Source organism: Cajanus cajan, chromosome 11, assembly GCF_000230855.2.
Source record: "Cajanus cajan strain Asha chromosome 11, NIPB_CcT2T_4, whole genome shotgun sequence".
Taxonomy (NCBI): Eukaryota; Viridiplantae; Streptophyta; class Magnoliopsida; order Fabales; family Fabaceae; genus Cajanus; species Cajanus cajan.
In genome coordinates, this window is record NC_138527.1 from 26,587,527 (window position 1) to 26,605,253 (window position 17,727).

Consider the following 17,727-nt stretch of genomic DNA (forward strand, 5'->3'; position numbering starts at 1 on the left):
GGTCGAATGAAATGTGATACTCTTTCCACTCTATAATAATAGTTGTATTTGAAAAAAATATATGTTTTAAAATAAATATTATGTTAATATTTTAACGCAGTATTAATTAATTAATTTTTCAATTTATATTTTTTATAATATTCTTTCAGAGAGTGGTTTTAGAAATGCCATGACTCACATAACTTATTATGAAATGAAGAAAGTATATATCACATATATTGTGAAAATTGAATCAATATTTTAAGAAAAATATAGAATGATGATTGGTTAGGGTTACCCTCGTGCGCCCGACAAATCTCCAGTTCCTACAAATCTGACAGCTAACACATGACAAATAATAACATGCATTTTAATTTGGAATATCATAGTTTTCATACTTAGTGATTTTTATATACTAATTAGTTATTCTTTCAACGGTTATACAACTAATTTTAAAATTAGAATATATTCATAAACAGTTCAAGCAAAATTTTCTCACATATATATAATAATAATAATAATAATAATAATAATAATAATAATAATAATACACAATTTTGCTTGATTAATTAAAAGAATTTAAATTTACGATCAAAGTAAAGAAGTTAAATAAGAATAACTATTGGTTTTTTTTTTAAAAAAATTAGTTGGTTCAGTTTGATGATAATTTACTTTAAATACAAATAAAAATATTTTTTAATTTATATTTTGACATTCTCTTTATGTATATTTTGGTAAATTCATATTCTCTTATATATTTTCTATACGACTTTAATTATTTTCTCATGCAATTTGATACTTAATAGTATAATACCTAAGAAATGATCATAGTTGACATTCAATAAAAAGAATAAAATCTAATTTAAAAATTAATATTCGTTAAAAAGCGCAACCAGTCACAACATTAATCAATAAAAGGAATTGATTTTTTCTATATATAAAATGAAAGTAAATAATAATTAAAAAAAGAAAAATGTAAGAAACCGAACAAAAGTGAAATTACTACAGGAGAAGTTATATAACACGCACGTTAAAACAGATAATAATTGAAAATTTTAAAGATATAATTTCCAACTTTCTGGTTGAATTAAGCAATGATTTACATAATATAATCCAAATATACCATAATGGCGAGGGGACAAGCGGTAAAAGAGAATAAAGAAAGAAGGAAAAGCATGGAAATGAAAAGAGAGAGAGAGAGAGAGAGAGGGTGAAATCTGAAAAGGAAAGGAGTGGAAAGTGGAAAGTGGAAAGTGGAGTGAGTGGCATAAAGTAACGTGGCCTGCCGACTCCCAAGCAATATCGAATTCCACGCAACTGATTGCGCACCACCATTCCTATTTACCGTTGCCCTATCTTTTTCAACCCCACGTACATACACACCACCAACTTATACTTAATTAATGCCTCCGCAAATCTATATATCAAAAAATATATATATATATATATATATATATATATATATATATATATATATATATCAACTATTCAGCATATATAGATTAATAAATAATGCTCATCAAACTCTACTACCTACCATTTAGCTTTCATATCAATTCTACAATATGAAGGACAATTTTTGGTTCAAAACAAAGCCTAGGGGGAGCTGCTTTAATATACATTATGCACAGTGGCTAGTGTTTATATCATAATCTATACTGTATTGTATACATACATAATATATGTATCACTAAATGAATGATAAATATATCTTAGCTAGCTCAAGGTCAATATATATATATATATGTGACCCAAGATAGATAATTACCTGCTACCGACCCATGCATGAATACTAGATTCGCTTCTCGATGGCTATAAAAGGGAGTTGCTGCCAAAAGAAAAAAATTGCTGCCGCTTGTGGCCTACTTGTTCAGAGTATGCAGAAAACAAAGATGCACGCATTTTCTCTGTGCTAGCTCCACTTCAACCTGAACCAAATCATGACAAGGATTATTGGCCCATCCAATGCAGGGGCAATAGAAGGACATGGATAACGAGATATATATTAACTATTTAGATATGGATCAAGTCCAATCATGCATTATTACATGGATTCGTGAGTCAACATCATGAAAATAAAACACTAGATTAATATGATAATGCAGACATAACATCGTTTGCTCCTTTGATCATGTATTTGTTGTGTATGTAGTCAATATACTAAATGCAAGGCAAAGGCATTTATGGATTGGGTTCCACATCCACACCGTCTAGTCATCGAAGACAACAACACTACACGAGGATAGTTCACAATCATATTGAGGAAGGTAGCACTTCCAGTCACATTTAACTCGTATACGACTCGTTATGGGTAATATCTGACAGCAACTTGATCTGATGCGAATGCGACAATCGTGCAACCTGACCACTAAAAGGTGTTTCTTTCCCTTTCGCTTTTCTCTTTATTCTTGACTTGAAGCAACCAGGGACGGAGCCAGGATTTCAATACTGGGGGGCCGAGAATAAATAATATATAATTTATAATAAATGAAAATTAAAGTATCAAAAGCATATAAAAAAAATATAAAAAAAAATTAAAATTGTTGGGGGGGCCGTGGCACCCGTAGGTCCCCCCTTGGCTCCGTCCTTGGAAGCAACCACACCTATCTATATTCTATAACTACCACCAACCGTAACGGTGTACGCGTACGGTGTACAAGTACCTCTATAATCACTAATTAAGCTACATAAAATTGATGGCTGTAATTGTGGAGTTGCTAAATAACAATGTCCTTTTTTTTTCAGCCACAATTTACTAGATAGAAACACTAATAGATATGACCATATAAACCTATATATCCTCACTTTGAGGGTGAAATTCCATCGTGAGACATGTCATGTTCTCTTTGAAAGTGACTGACAACAATTTTTTTTGTTGAGTCAGTATATAATTTAATCGAATTGGCTTTTTAAAGACAGCTGAAGACCTAGCAAAGTTTCTCGATCTGCCCAATAAAGAGAAACAGAAATGTCATGCGGAGCTGACTTTTCAATAAATAAATAAAAAGTCGAGAGTTAAAGAAGATTAAACAAATCAAGAACCGTTGGAGGAAAAGATAAACAACAAAATAAAGTGTCTCTCTCCGGTATAAATTCACATAATATAAATATCTTATGAAATGTCTCTCATTTAGCCAATAAATAATTCCAAAGCCATTCTATTTTTCTCCTGAAAAAAAAAAAAGTTCATTGTAAACTGTAAAGTTTCAAAAGCAACGCACCTAGAACCAGGCATTTGAAGAGCAATATCTTTGAGTACATGAGTTGTAAATTTTTCATCCTTAAGGTGTCTTCTGCATACTTTAACCTAAGATGTCTAAATGCTGATGAAGACATCATCATGAGTCAAGAAAAGGTAGTGCCAGAGAACTTCGTAGCCACCAAGAAATATGCATTATGATAGTAATGATGCGGAGTCACGACCCCAGGCAAGCAGATCTTAAGCAAAAATGATATTGGCCGACCCATACATATCATGCTATAATTGTTTGGGAATAGTCTAAGAGATTATTTTTCATAAACGGCGGGATAAGAAGTCATGAAATACTATAATGTCATAGCCAACACCAATTATTAATAAATACATATACATGTTGAGATAAACGTACTAGAATAAGATATAAAAGAAAATTAAAAATTAAAGCATCTTTTAGTAGCTATTTGCTCCTCGTAATTTGGACCAAAAAGTATGATCATTTATTTCTTATATAAAGAATTGAAAGGAGTAATATATTCAACAAAAGTTAGGTACATGTCCTTTATAATAGTTGGTATTATTCTATAATTAAAACTAAAATTTTACTTCAATAACATACATAAAAGTATGTTAATAAGATTTATTTTATATACATTGATTTATTTTAAATACAAATGTATATAAGTAAGATAAAACTTTAATTCTAATTAAAGAATAATATCAACCGCTTTTAAGAAATTGTAATTAAATTTTATCTTAATATATATTTTTAACTGGTTTTAAATCTAAAAGGCCATTTATGGATAAGAAAAAAGTCTAAAATGTTATTTTTACAAAATAAAAAAAAGGGCCAATACATACCAGCAATAATACTTCATCAAAACTAAAATTTTTCACATTTTCCATCTCCAAACTTTTTGCTTCTACTAATATTGCAAAATTTAAGGATAATATTTTTTGAGAAAAACGATTTTAGTTATCTATTTTTACTTTCAACTACAAAATTGACACATTAATTGCACTTTATATTCTATTTTCAAACGTTTGTATAAAATTGAAAACATAAAATAATGAAAATTGATTTTTTTTTTAACTATTTCCTGCACAAAATCTTTTGGAAACAAGATTAAAATAAAAGTAACAATTTTGTAACTAAACACAAAAAAAAAAAAAAATTTCTCAAACAGACAACTGTTTTAGTCTCCAATCTCAAAAATATCTAATAGAGCTAGCTAACTAAGAAATTTATGAGGCACACGATATAAATAATTTATTACCATAGCTATATATAGATCGATCTTAGTTACATAAGCATTTAGAGTTTAGCAAATCCCTTTTATATTTTGCGAACATACTAATTCTAGATTTTATCATAGTCCACAAACTGCTATTAATTTGACTCAGAAAAATGCATCCTTGTTCTAAAACCAGTTATCATATTGAATTTGTGAATTTTACAACATTCCAGATAACAAATTTTTTCATCAAACATTTAAATTTTCATATAATTTGACACTCTTTTAATTAATTGTCTAGTTGCTAATTGATCATTATATAACACATTAACTATCAACATGACTTATTAAAATATTATATTATATCAGGACATTATATATATGTATGTCACACCAAAATTTTAGATAAAAATAACATGACATGTAATAATTAACATAATCGTCTTAAAATATATAATTTTTAAAGTTGGATAACAAAATTCATAAATAATATAAAATGAATAATAAAAAGTATAATTAAACTGATTATTTACGTTTTTTTTAAAAGAAGTAATTATAAATGTGTACAAATTTATCATCCATAGTTATTAGTGATTGGATGTATTATAAAAATTTTAAATTATTGGTGCATATATTATTTTTTATAAAATTATGAAATTATAATCAATATTCTTTAAATGAAACCTTTTCATTTTTAAAACTAACCCTGAAAATTGATGATAATAGAACTCTTAAAAATTTAACTGCTAAACTGGTTTTTGCTAATTATATATATATATATATATATATATATATATATATATATATATATATATATATATATATATATATATATATATGTATGTAAATTCTCACGTTCTTTAAATGAGAACTGTACTTGATATATATACTTCCTAAATTATTTAGATTTCAGAACTTAATATCCGAGCTTTTAGTTTTGTAAAATCTCCTTAAACCCATAAAAATGCAATCGACTAAATAAATAATAATAAAAAAAAGGATAGAAAGATCATATGTAAAGTTGGAGATATATATACCATCAAATAATGCTCTCATCTGATGCGCATTCCCGGGGGTACCATATCTCCAAGCAACCCTTCATCCGTGGGACGCTGCTGTGACGATGCATCAGTTGGCATTATAGCACTGGATCCTCCTCCAGCTTCATCTTGAGCATGGCAAGGCTGAGAAATAGAACTAAAGGTACTGTTCTCTCTGGGTGATTGAATTGGATAATAGAATTGTGACATTGTAGGAGCCAACTGGCCCGCAAAGGCAGCTTCATGACTAATGATTCCCGCTCGAGGAAATCCAACGGTATGATGACAGTGTTGCCCTTCATATGTAGTAATCACAATCGTTGGATCCTCGGAAGAGCGTTCAACCCTTTTCTTCACCGTGCATTTGCTGTTTGTGCAGCGGTAGTAGCTCCTGCAAAAGACATATTAATGCATCAGAATAATTAATTTGCGCAATGTTGTCGGTTACCTTTTCTATTGCAGTTATCATTGTCAATCTATTCCAAAAAAATTGTTGATTAGCACAAAGACTCTTGTATTGATAGCCGCCAATAATATTCATCTGACCTTCATACAGAAAATATAGATAATTTCATTAGCAATCTATCATGTATGGAATAATTTTTTTTTTCATATTGTTTGATATTTATATTCCCAAAGAAATCCTTGCATAGAAAAACAATGGGGAATGATTTTGGTTACACATGCATCGCATGCTATATTAATTGTCATATTAGATTTCCTTTTTTTTTCTCTTTTTTTTTCTTTTTCTGAAGCGTATCTTTAGGTTCAAAAATATTTTAAAACAATGCATGTTAGCATGATTTCATGTTGACACACAAGAAAATTCAACAAAAGCCAAAAGGAGCCACAAAACAATCAATTTTATATCGTATTTTTTGAGACTTTAATTGGCAAGAATTTTGGTAATGTAATTATTAAAGTTTAATTTGATGTGAAGGTAGCTGTAAACCTAGGGAAAGGACTATTTTTAACGGCCTTCTGGCCATACTTCCGCCATCTGTAGCCATCCTCAAGATGATCAACTTCACTCTTGGTCATAAATGCAAACCGTGGCTGCCGTATTCGCTTTTGCCCCTTCTTTTTACCTTTACACCTACAAAATATTTCACCTACAATTTATCAGAATAAAAGCAGCATGTCATAACCTAAACCAGAAGCAAATTTTATTTTGCAACCCATTATCAATCATACACGATATTTTGGTAACGCTAGTCAATGATAAGATTATCTTCCTTTATACTTTGTTGAAATCCATTAAGCATCAATCTGAATCAAGAGGAACTAAGTTAAGGCAATTATTCCGATTTATATGTGCATTAATTCACGTTTCAACAGCTATTTCAAAAAAAAAAAAAAAAAAAATATATATATATATATATATATATATATATATATATGTGTGTGTGTGGGGTAAAACCTATCAACATGTAAACAAAATGGGATAAGAAAGAAAAAGTAATCAAAATCCTATCATTATTATTGTTATTATTTAGAAATGCCTTTGTGAAATGGGCATAACACAAGGAATCAATTTGGATGATAATTTGAGTAGAGGCTGTAGATTGATGACATTAATTCCACTAAAATCCACGCTTTATGCCAATTTAGATTCTTCAAATCATCATTAAAATCATTTTATGTGCAAAGGCTAAAACAATGAGATCCACATTGCATTAATTGGGGGCAAAAAAACACAAAAATAGTTGCGCGTGGTAACCATCCCATAACTAAGACGCACAACACCTTGGTAAGAATAACTAAGTACTAAATGAACATTAATTTTCTTTTAATTAGAAATAATGAACATAAAATATGGACCACAGAAGAGAAGAAAAAGAAAACCGCCTTACTATGAAAACACGCAATCATTATTTAAGGGAAGAAGCATTATGTCGTATGCAACTTATATTCAATCGTATTGCATACATGATAATTACGAGCACAAAATGCTAATTAATGCCAACGCTATCACATATAGCAGTGAAATGAACAAGCATCATACTTAGAAAGCAAAAATCCTGCTATACATTCGAGTGTAAGAATGACCATATAATTTGAACCAAAAAGCTGCAGGTGGTTAGAATCTTATTAATGCCTCCAAAAAATTCAAGAGCAGTGTATGGAATAAGCATAAATCATTTAAGAAAACAATAAAGATAAAAGGAAAAGTGGAGCCCAATTAATTTTATGGTATTCTTTTTCTTTCATTGACTATTCAAACCCTCATCAAAACAAAGTGTAATAAAGACAATAATAATGCGAAAATAATGAACACCACTAAATTATTATCATTCTTTCTCCAAAGCCTTGAATGGCTTAGAAGCACGCCATTCCCGCCGCAATAGCGGTGGTGCTCGTGGGCTGAAACTTCGCACACTCGAAAAGGCAACCCCATTTTTTCCACTTTTGCACCCCAAACTTTTACTTTTTTCAGCCCACGACTTTTCGAAAATTACTAAACGCACCTATAGAAGAAAGAAAAAATAGTCGGTTATAAATGTTCTGTTTGGGAAGAAGATTCCTGATTGTACGGGCAAGGAATTGCACTGACTCCGAACAAGTTAAAATAAAAAATTAAAAAGAAAACAATAAAATAAAATAAATACTAAAATACTATACATACAAACAAACCACCACAAGTTGATTCGATTGTGATTTCGTTGATGTAGAGATTTTCAGTTATTCTTATTTCACTTTCCCCCACAATTTTTACGTTAATTACGGATTCACCACACGAGAACCACGCACGCACGCAGGAAAAGCTTTAACTGTTAGCAAGTGTTAACCAAAGCTGAAAGCAGTGATGAAGCTATTTTTTTTTACGACTATTGGCGTTTTCGCGAACTCACGGAATCTCAGGCGGTTTCTCGTCGGAGACGGTGGATTTCTCCGGAAGATCCTCGCTGGAGCTCGAAGACACCGAGTGGTTATTCGCCGCAGCGGCCGGTTCAATCGAACCGCTCAGAGAGGACTGAACCGGTGTCCACAGTCCGTCGTCGGTGCCGATCCGGTTCGCCTGGTCCGGTTCGAGGTTCCACCCGAACTCCCTGAGTATGCTTCGCTCCCTGTCTCCGGAGAAAAAGTATGCTCCGTCGGAGTCATCCGCGGCGAGTGTCCAACTCGAGTCGCCGGCGAACTCAGCGGCGGCGGCGGAAGGATCGGAAGGTGGTCTGTCTTTGTCGTCGTCCATACATGGAGTGCGCGCGCGAATTGCACTGTGCAAGGAAGAACGCGATCTGCGGTGGCGGCAATCGGAATCGAAAATCGAATCACGGAAAGTGAGAGAAAACGCGGAAACAGAGAGAGAGAGAGAGAGAGGAGAGAGAAATTTAGGGTTTTTGTTTGGGTTTGGTTGTGAAGAAGAGGAAGGGACGCGTAGTTTTTGAAGTTTATGAAAGCGTTCGAAAGCGTTGTCTCGTCAATACACAGTCGAAGGAGAGAGAGAAAGCGAAGGGTTTTCTACTTCTTTTTTTTTCTTTCTATTTATTTTATTTTAAAAATAATTATGAAATAATAAATAAATAAAAGGAAAAGATAAGATAGAAAAATGAGCGTTAATTGTGAGAAGGTAGACGAAAGAAAAGTGGTCACACGCGTATGAATGATTGGACCCTCCATCAACTACGAACACCGTGTTCCTCAGTCCTCAGTCCTCACCATCTAACTTCTTACATGTTCTCATTCTTCAAAAACCACGTCTAAATATTAGTTACTATGATTTTAAGACAAATTCTTAATCTCATATTTTTATTTGTGTATAAAGAGAAATTGTGATGTTTCTGCAACTACTTTTACAATAGGAAAAGAAGGATATAAATAAAAGAGAGATAAATAGGAAAAAAATCTAAAAGGGTATTGTAAAAATAATGTAGTACAATATTTATTAATAATATAACTACTATACAAATACTATGTCAAATATTTAATTTCCCTTTTTGAACTTGCACTTTATATTTTGGTAATTAACATGGGTTTTTCTCTTTCTTTGTTTTGTGTCTGGCGCCGTAATGTCATTGTTACTTTTTTTAATTGCAAATTGTTTATTTAACCTAATTCGCAATACATAACTTCTTTTTAAGATCAACTATGGGTTATTTTTTTTTTGAGTCTTTGGTTTGTTTTTTAATTGAAAAGATTTGGATAAACCGCACGTAAAATTATGAACTTTTTGTGTGTGTGTGTGTGTTGTCAAAGTTATGGAAGGTTCCTTTCATAGGATAAACCCTAGGCTACTTCCTAGGATAATTCATATATATAAGGCAGAGGTAGAAGCACCATAACCCAGTTACCAAAAAACTTTAATTAATAAATGGACTTAATGATAAAGTCACCAAGGTATGGCCAAATTGCATTGCCTTCACGTATCTATATATAATTTCATAAGAACAACTAAATCATAAACTTTTTATTTTTATTTTTTTTTATTTTCCATCGATATATATATATATATATATATATATTCCCGTTCTGTAATGGATTGTGATGCTTAAATGTTGTCTTTATCATGAGAAATCAAAATACATGGAAGTCCTCATAATTTTTTTTTTACCGATTTTGAATTAGTTAAGTTACTGTGCTCTTTATTTTAGTTTAGTTTAGGTGGTTACTATTGGTATATATATTTTTGGGAATAAATATGATTTACTTTATTTATGTTTTAGTTTGTCGTCTTTACACAAGATATTAGACCTTATATATCTAACAGTAAAAGAAAAAAGAAGAGTCTATATAATTTTTATTTATTAATTAACTTATTTTTAAGAGTTAAAGTTAAAATAATTTTCAATATAGGGACTTAGGCCCTATGTTGAAGTTAATATTTTTTAAAGAGTCTATACAAAATTACAAGGACAAAATATAAATGAGTAGACTTTATATCTATTATAATTTACGAAGTTAATATAATCTTTCGTGTATATTTTTTTATGATAATTTTATTTCGTAATTATCTTTAAATCACCTCACCTCCCTATTATAAATACTTATTATTTTGTAAGTTTTATTATTTTTTTTTAGAAACTAGGAACGATAATGAAAGGTTATGATTTGAGGTTTAGGGTTTATATATTCTTTGTCACCTAATCTTGGTATCTTCTTTGATGATTTTTTTTTTTTTGAAATAAAAATCAAAAACTTATATTTCTCCCAAGTCCTTCAAAAGTTGCGTTTCTCATCTTTTGATGTCTTTTCTATCATAGCCATGTTATTTATAAGAAACCAAGTAACCCTATTGTAATTCCTAAGATAATCATTATAAAACTTAGATCCATCATACATTGGACTACTGTAATTTGATATTTGTTTTCCTCGATTATAACTTTCAAAGTGTGGAGGACCATTCCATCTACCAACAAGAACATTGGAATTAGACACGTAAGTATTGTCAAATCTTGATGAATTATGTATTTTTATATTTTTAAATTAATAATGTGTTTGAATTAAGAATTTAAATAGAGCAATTTATTTTTTAAAAAAAATTTCAAATGATTTAAGATGAAATACTTTATGTGGATATTGCAAGAAATTTGAAATTCAAACATTTGTAAAATTTCTTAAAATAGTATAATTTCAATTTCTCTCAAAAAAATAAGAATTCAAAATTTTTCATATTTTTTTTCTTATTTATGTCACTTATATATCTTTTATATCTCTTTATTCCCTTTTTCATATGTCTTATGTTTACTTTTAACTCTCTCTCTTCCATCTCTCATTCTCTCTCCCTTCTCTTTCTCTCCTATTTCTCTTTTCTCTTCTTCTCTCCCTCTTTCTATTCTTTCTTCTCTCCTCTCATTTTTTTTCTCCTACCTCTCTCACCTCTCTTTCAAAGTCGACATAAAAAAATATTATTTTTTTAATGATTAAATATTCATTTTTTTTAAAATTATTATACATCAATATTAATTTCTAAAGCTATTAAATATTTAAAATTTTGCTAATATTTATTTTTATAAAATTAATATTAAAATCTCAATATATATATATATATATAATCAATTTCACATATAGTGAAAATCAAATTATCATATCCAAACTAAGAATTTAAAATTTAAGAAATTTGAATTGACTTATCTAAATAAAATATTTAAAAAATGATGAAAATTAAAATTAAAGTAATTCAAATTTTAAGAAATATAAATTTCTTGAATTTCTAAATTTCCTCATCCAAACACACCTAAAGGAGCATTGTTCTGTGGAGCATGCTCATGCTCCATAGAGAAACTAACATTCAAGCTTACTTTCTTTTGTAACTTCACATTTTGATTTATTTCTTCAAAAAAAATTATAATAGAATGATCAAGCACAACACTACATCTTGGATATAATGTCACTTTTTTTTTTTATATTCTCCTCCTCCACTTCCTCTTCTTTTTTTTTTTTTTTTTGAGATATCCTTTAAAAGATTTTCCAAACCATCCTCAGAGATTGGCTTAGCACCCTCAAATTTGTCATTATTCTTTTTCTTTCGAGAAATCCTTTAAAAGTTTTTCCAAACATCCTTAGAGATTGGCTTAGCACCCTCAAATTTTTCATTATCAACAGTTCCATCTACAACTAGAACTTGCATTGGTTCAACATAACTTATTTAAGCATTAAAAGGATCTGGGTCAACTTTCATCTCTTTTTCCTCAAAAGCTAGATGACTATCACTAATTGCCTTTTCAATGAGATCCTTGAAACTTATACAATTCTTAGTCCAATGGCCATATATATTATGGTATTTACGAAACTTTTTTCCATTTCTTTGTTCAAAATGAGGAATTTTATGATTTTCTAGTAACACAATTTTCTTATCTTTTAACAAAATATCAAAAAATTTATTTACTTTAGTCGAATCAAAATGTACGATACTTCTTATTAGATTTTCTTTCCAAATTAATTTCTCCAGGTTTAAGCATTTAACACGTATAAGTAGGTGTAGTTTGTAATTCTGCTATATTTACTTCTATTTCTTCACTAATATCCTCAAAACTTATGTCTTCATGTATCTTGGAATTATTAACATAAGAAATTTTCTCTCTTTGAACAAATCTATCTAATTTTTTCATTTTTTTCTTTTTTGATCTTAATTTGTTCTATCCTTCTAACCTTTTTTTTCCTAATTGGCCCATGTCCCTTAATTGTTAATTAATTTCTTTCAAATCAAAAAATCAAGGTCAAGATCAACCATTCTTACTAACTCATGTTTAGGGATTCGTGTATAACATCTAGATTTCATTTGCCTAAACCTATTCAAATAACTATTTATTGATTCATTACGAGATTGTTTAATTTTTACTAAATCTACTAAACTAACTTCTATTTCTACTCAAAAGAAATGTTCATGAAAACTCCTTTCTAATTGAAACCAAGTTTTATTCAAATTTAATTGTAATGTTGTAAACCAAGTAAATGCATTCTCAGTTAAAGAAATTGGGAAATATTTCATTTTTAAATATTCATTTGCAATTATGTCCCCACATTTTACTTTATATCTCGCTATATGATATATTATGGACTCTCTAATCGCTCTAGAAAATTTTGAGAATTTAGGAATTTTAACCCCCCGTTGGTAACTCAATTTGTATAACATATTCTGCAAGAAAAGCATAAACAAAATACGTTTGGTTATAACATCCTATATTGAAACCATGTTAGTTTAACTCTTGTTTAACCACTTAATCTATGTTTTCATTGTAAATTTGTGGTTGATTTTGAGGATTTTGACTTTTGTTTTCATATTTGGTTTAGAAATCTAACTGCATTTTGTTCCCTATTAATTTACTACCATAGGATTTCTCAAACCATTTGTATTTCCTATTCCATGATTTTGGTCTTTCTCTATACCTTGTCATTGTTTGAATTCAAGAGTTGATTATGTCCATCTAATTTTTATCTTATTCTATTGATCAATTCATATAGAGGAGTTATAATTGCTGATAACTATGTGGAAAGCATGTTCACCATACCATGATTTCTATGATCCATTTGTTGTCTAAAGGTCATCATTGTTTGATTGTTTACACTAGTTGATATATAACTTCTTTATCTAACCATAAAACCTTCTTGGCTCGTCCTTACATGTTGAAAAGGGTTTTGCATTACAAATCTCATTCCATGTGGGCTTGCATTATACCCATATGAAGACAAATGAACTTAAGGATTAGGCATGGAGTAATTCCAAGGAATATCCATATTCATTGGTTGTGTTGTTCTCCAATTTGAAGGCATACCCCATGGGCATTACCCAGTAACATTAATCAATGCAAGTTGTGTTCAACTCACATTTTGTCCTATTATGTTTTCTACTATAGGAGATGAAGTAATTTCCATACCTATTGTAGGATTAACATTTTCATTCACATGAACCTATTATACTACATTCCCATCATCATAGCCAGCTTCATTATTATTAATCTTACCTTGATTAGCTGTAGACATAATTCTACCACTTCTAAATTTCATGTAACATATTTAAGACTAAATGAATTATGATTGACACAAACGAGTCTCACTCCGTACGTGCCAATTTGTTTTTCGTGGATTTCCTTCAGTGAATTCTTTATTTTTGAACTAACAAATTCAACTTAAATATGTTCAACAAATTATAATTTCTAAGTAAAACTTGATCAATACTATGAAATCAATATCATATAAAGTAAGTGTATAATGACGAATTTATTATCATGAGTATCAATCAAAGAAATGATATCCAGAACAGGATTCAGAAACTAAACTAAAACAAAAGGAAAAAGAAAGTAACAATATATTATACTAGAGAAAAGAAAAAGAATAATATAGATATATATACAAACGTCCCTAGATATATACAAATATTTGTGTAAAGTGTTTCTAACCCTTAACTCATGCATCAATGTTGACCTTACACGAATACAACCTTAGTAACTTCTAAAATGACAACAACTACCTTAACTTCCAAACCTTATATTGTTTGGATCACCTTAAATTCTTGAACACCCTTTTTTTTTTTTTTTTTTTTTTAGCTTTCTCCGAATAATCTTTCTTTGATTTCCTTTCTTCAATATGTCAAAAATTTGTTGATAACATGTGTATATGCTTTTGAGTATTATAACTCAAATTGATTTACATAATTTTTTTTTTGAAGAAATATATGACATACAAACCCATTCACTAGTTGACTAGGGCATGAGCAAACCGAAAGATTCTATATTATTTCATGAGCATGATTATACGTTTCAAATTTACAAGAAAAAAGGCATTAAATAATGTAAAACATGGTGGATCATTTCTAGTAATTAAACTAACAATCAAGTAAAATCAAAATAACACAGACTTTAAAGACAAAAAGGAAGTGTAAATATCATGATTTCTTGCTAACAATTTTTTTTTTCTATTTTAGCAAAGGCACCTTGCTTGATCATAAACGATAAGTGAAAGGAATAATAGAACCCTTTACAGCACCTACTTAAACAAGAATTTGAGAAAAGCAAGTGGTTGGAATAATGCGTGCTTTGTTTGAGTTAATATCGATAACATCATTTGATGAGTGGAACTTCTCAACAAAACGAAATTGATTTTCAGTGTTGGACTTTGGCCCACCATTTCAATTTTCAGCAACAAATTTTGATAACACAGTGTTTTTAGACTTGGCTATTACTATATTCAAGAACTCAAGTTTGTACTGAATTTGAATTATTTGTGTCAATTTATTCCATAAGCAACTTATACCAACCTATATCATGTGACCATTAAATTTTTACTTTAATGGCCAGAAACATCAAAAATGAAATTTCTTTGGTGGGTCTTTACTGATCCTCAATTTAAAAAAATAAATTTTAAACTTCAATTAATTAGTAAGTAAACATTAATGTTTGATTTAAAGATCCTCTCATCCATTGGATAGTTATTTAAAGTATAACTAAAATAAAGAAAATTTGGTTATTTGAACCCCCTAAATTCCACAAGTACACAAATACACTTGTGGTGCAATGCACCAATTAATATAATTGCTTTAATGCAATGTCGTTGGGTGCACAGACATGGCTTTAATCCTAAAGCGCTGCTTAATTACAACTATATCAACTGGTACTGTCAACTATTACTACACTTGCTAATTCGTACTTTTTTGTTTTATACCCTTTTCATTATTTATTTATTTATTTTTAAAATAACATACAAAATTAAAAGTATACTTCATTTTTTTGTTTACGTTGAAAATTTTATTTTTAATATAATCTGCATTTTTTTTCTTCTTTCATAGACGATAAGTATATAATAGAATTAAAAAGATATAAATTTATAATTAAAAGGATACAATATTATAATTATTATTATTAAATTATAAATAAATAAAAACGACTGTTGAAAAGTATACCAACGAAAAGAATAAACAACTAATTATTTCATTTCTTAAATAATTTGAGATAATTCTGTCAACATATATTTTTTCTCTCTCTCTCTATATATATATTAACATAATTAGGTGTAATTTGTTGTTTTATATAAGAATTAAAAGATAAATTTGTCCGTAATTAAATTCGTTCGTACTTGCTACTTGCTAGCCACGAACATTAAATATAGGATCTAGCGGTCTCTTTCCACACGAAGGATTTTACCAAGATTGTCACAAAATATAATTGGTTCGTGAATCTTCAAGTTTCAGGTTTTTTGTAAATTCAAAATTATTGAGAAAATTATTTTACCCTCCACCTTCCATAAGAATTAAGTGTTATATTAAAAAAATTAAGTCTCAAAGATAAATATTATGTTAATTTTTCAATGTTTATGAATTACCTTTTTTTACATCTATACCCTTATTGATATTAGTTTAAAAATGGTTATTGAATTGTATCATTTTTAATAATTTTTTTTTGTAAAGTTATTATTATACTTTTTTATCTATTTATTGACTTTCTTTATTTTTATGTAAAATAACTTAGGACTGCACTTATTATGAGATGAAAAAAAAAAAATATATATATATATATATATATATATATATATACATATATATATATATATATATATGTGTGTATATATATACTCATATATTATACATTGTGTTAACTTAAAAAATTATTAAAAAAACATAAAAATACTGTGTTAATAATTAATTCCTCACATAAAACATACAAATCCTAAGTAGTTGAGTCTATTAAAGCTCATTGAATTTGGTCCAAATGTGTTCCATCTCTCCATGAGTTCCTTGTGTGAGTCTTTGTTCCTCCGATTTCGGGGTTGAAACTTTAACGGTTTGTCCTTGGACGGGCTCTATTAATATTTTAAATTTTAATATCGATCTTAAAAAAAAAAAAACATAATAATTCAGCTTTGGTTTGTGTTTGTTGCTATTCTAGTAGTCATACAACCCGTACATTCCATGAATATAAATGAGATAAATACTTGTATTGAGAATTTAATTAATAATATCCAATTTCATGTATGTTTAAATAGAAAATTTATTTATTTATCATTAACAACAATTCCATAATATCGTTAGGTACTATTAAACAATTAATAAAGCTTGAGTATAATAAATTAAGATGATAAAACATTACATATTGAAATAAAGTAATAGACTTATGTCATTAACTTTTGAAATTATTGTCTAAAAATATATTATTTTATAAATTTATTATAGAAAATGAGTGTTGTATAATGTATCTAATATGGTGTGTTTAAATGTGTTAATTTTGATCATATTCATTAGATAATCACTACCATAAAAAAAATATTTTAAAAAATCACATCGGCTGTTTTCGATTTTCTAGACGAGTTTCGGGTGATATGGAACTCTTCACGCATATGCACAATATGAAGAGTTTGAATTGATTAAACCTAGAGTTTGTGAATATTTTAATTGTTACAAGTAAAAAGTTCACAATTGGACATTAAATAGGGTTGATCAAATTCGTTTCTGGTGTGCATTGATCGATCACCTTGACACTTCTTTAAGTGGTTGAGTTCCTCCAATGTTATTATTTTAAAGAAATTAAATTGATCAACGCAATCCTATTCTTTGGCAGTACGTTAGCATCAGGACAAAAAATACTATTTTACAACAAAAATATTAATATATATTAAATTATTCTTTATAAGATTTCATATTTTAAAAATATTGAATGATTTTCTTATTTTTAATACTTTCTTTAAGGGATCATTTTCAGCACTTTTTAAAAATTTCTTTTTATATAAATGATTAATCAATTATTTAATTATTTATATCTCATATCAAAATTTTGATCATTTTTTATTTAAAAATAATATAAATAATATAATATGATCTTCAAGCAATCATCATTCCTTAATTTATTTA

General features: G+C 28.7%; 1 protein-coding gene across 7 annotated transcripts; it reads right to left on the bottom strand.

Annotated features, from left to right (window-relative positions):
• Nucleotides 1-1,009: 1,009 nt before the first annotated feature.
• Nucleotides 1,010-8,912, bottom strand: LOC109790547 (putative WRKY transcription factor 57). Of its 7 annotated transcripts, none has more exons than XR_002238947.3 (6): nucleotides 8,303-8,912; nucleotides 6,403-6,546; nucleotides 5,448-5,841; nucleotides 3,201-3,302; nucleotides 1,748-1,907; nucleotides 1,010-1,396 (listed from the first exon to the last, which is right to left on the bottom strand). XR_002238947.3 is itself a non-coding variant. In XM_020349733.3 (4 exons), the coding sequence occupies exons 1-3, from the start codon at nucleotides 8,641-8,643 to the stop codon at nucleotides 5,463-5,465; spliced, it is 864 nt and encodes a 287-aa protein (XP_020205322.1). In that variant the 5' UTR covers nucleotides 8,644-8,909; the 3' UTR covers nucleotides 1,482-1,907; nucleotides 5,448-5,462. The 7 variants fall into 7 exon arrangements, 3 of the variants coding, with proteins under 3 accessions (XP_020205322.1, XP_020205323.1, XP_082922409.1); XR_003803195.2 differs by having other exon boundaries at nucleotides 3,201-3,348; XR_002238946.3 differs by lacking the exon at nucleotides 3,201-3,302 and having other exon boundaries at nucleotides 8,303-8,909.
• Between the last annotated feature and the right edge of the window lie 8,815 nt (nucleotides 8,913-17,727).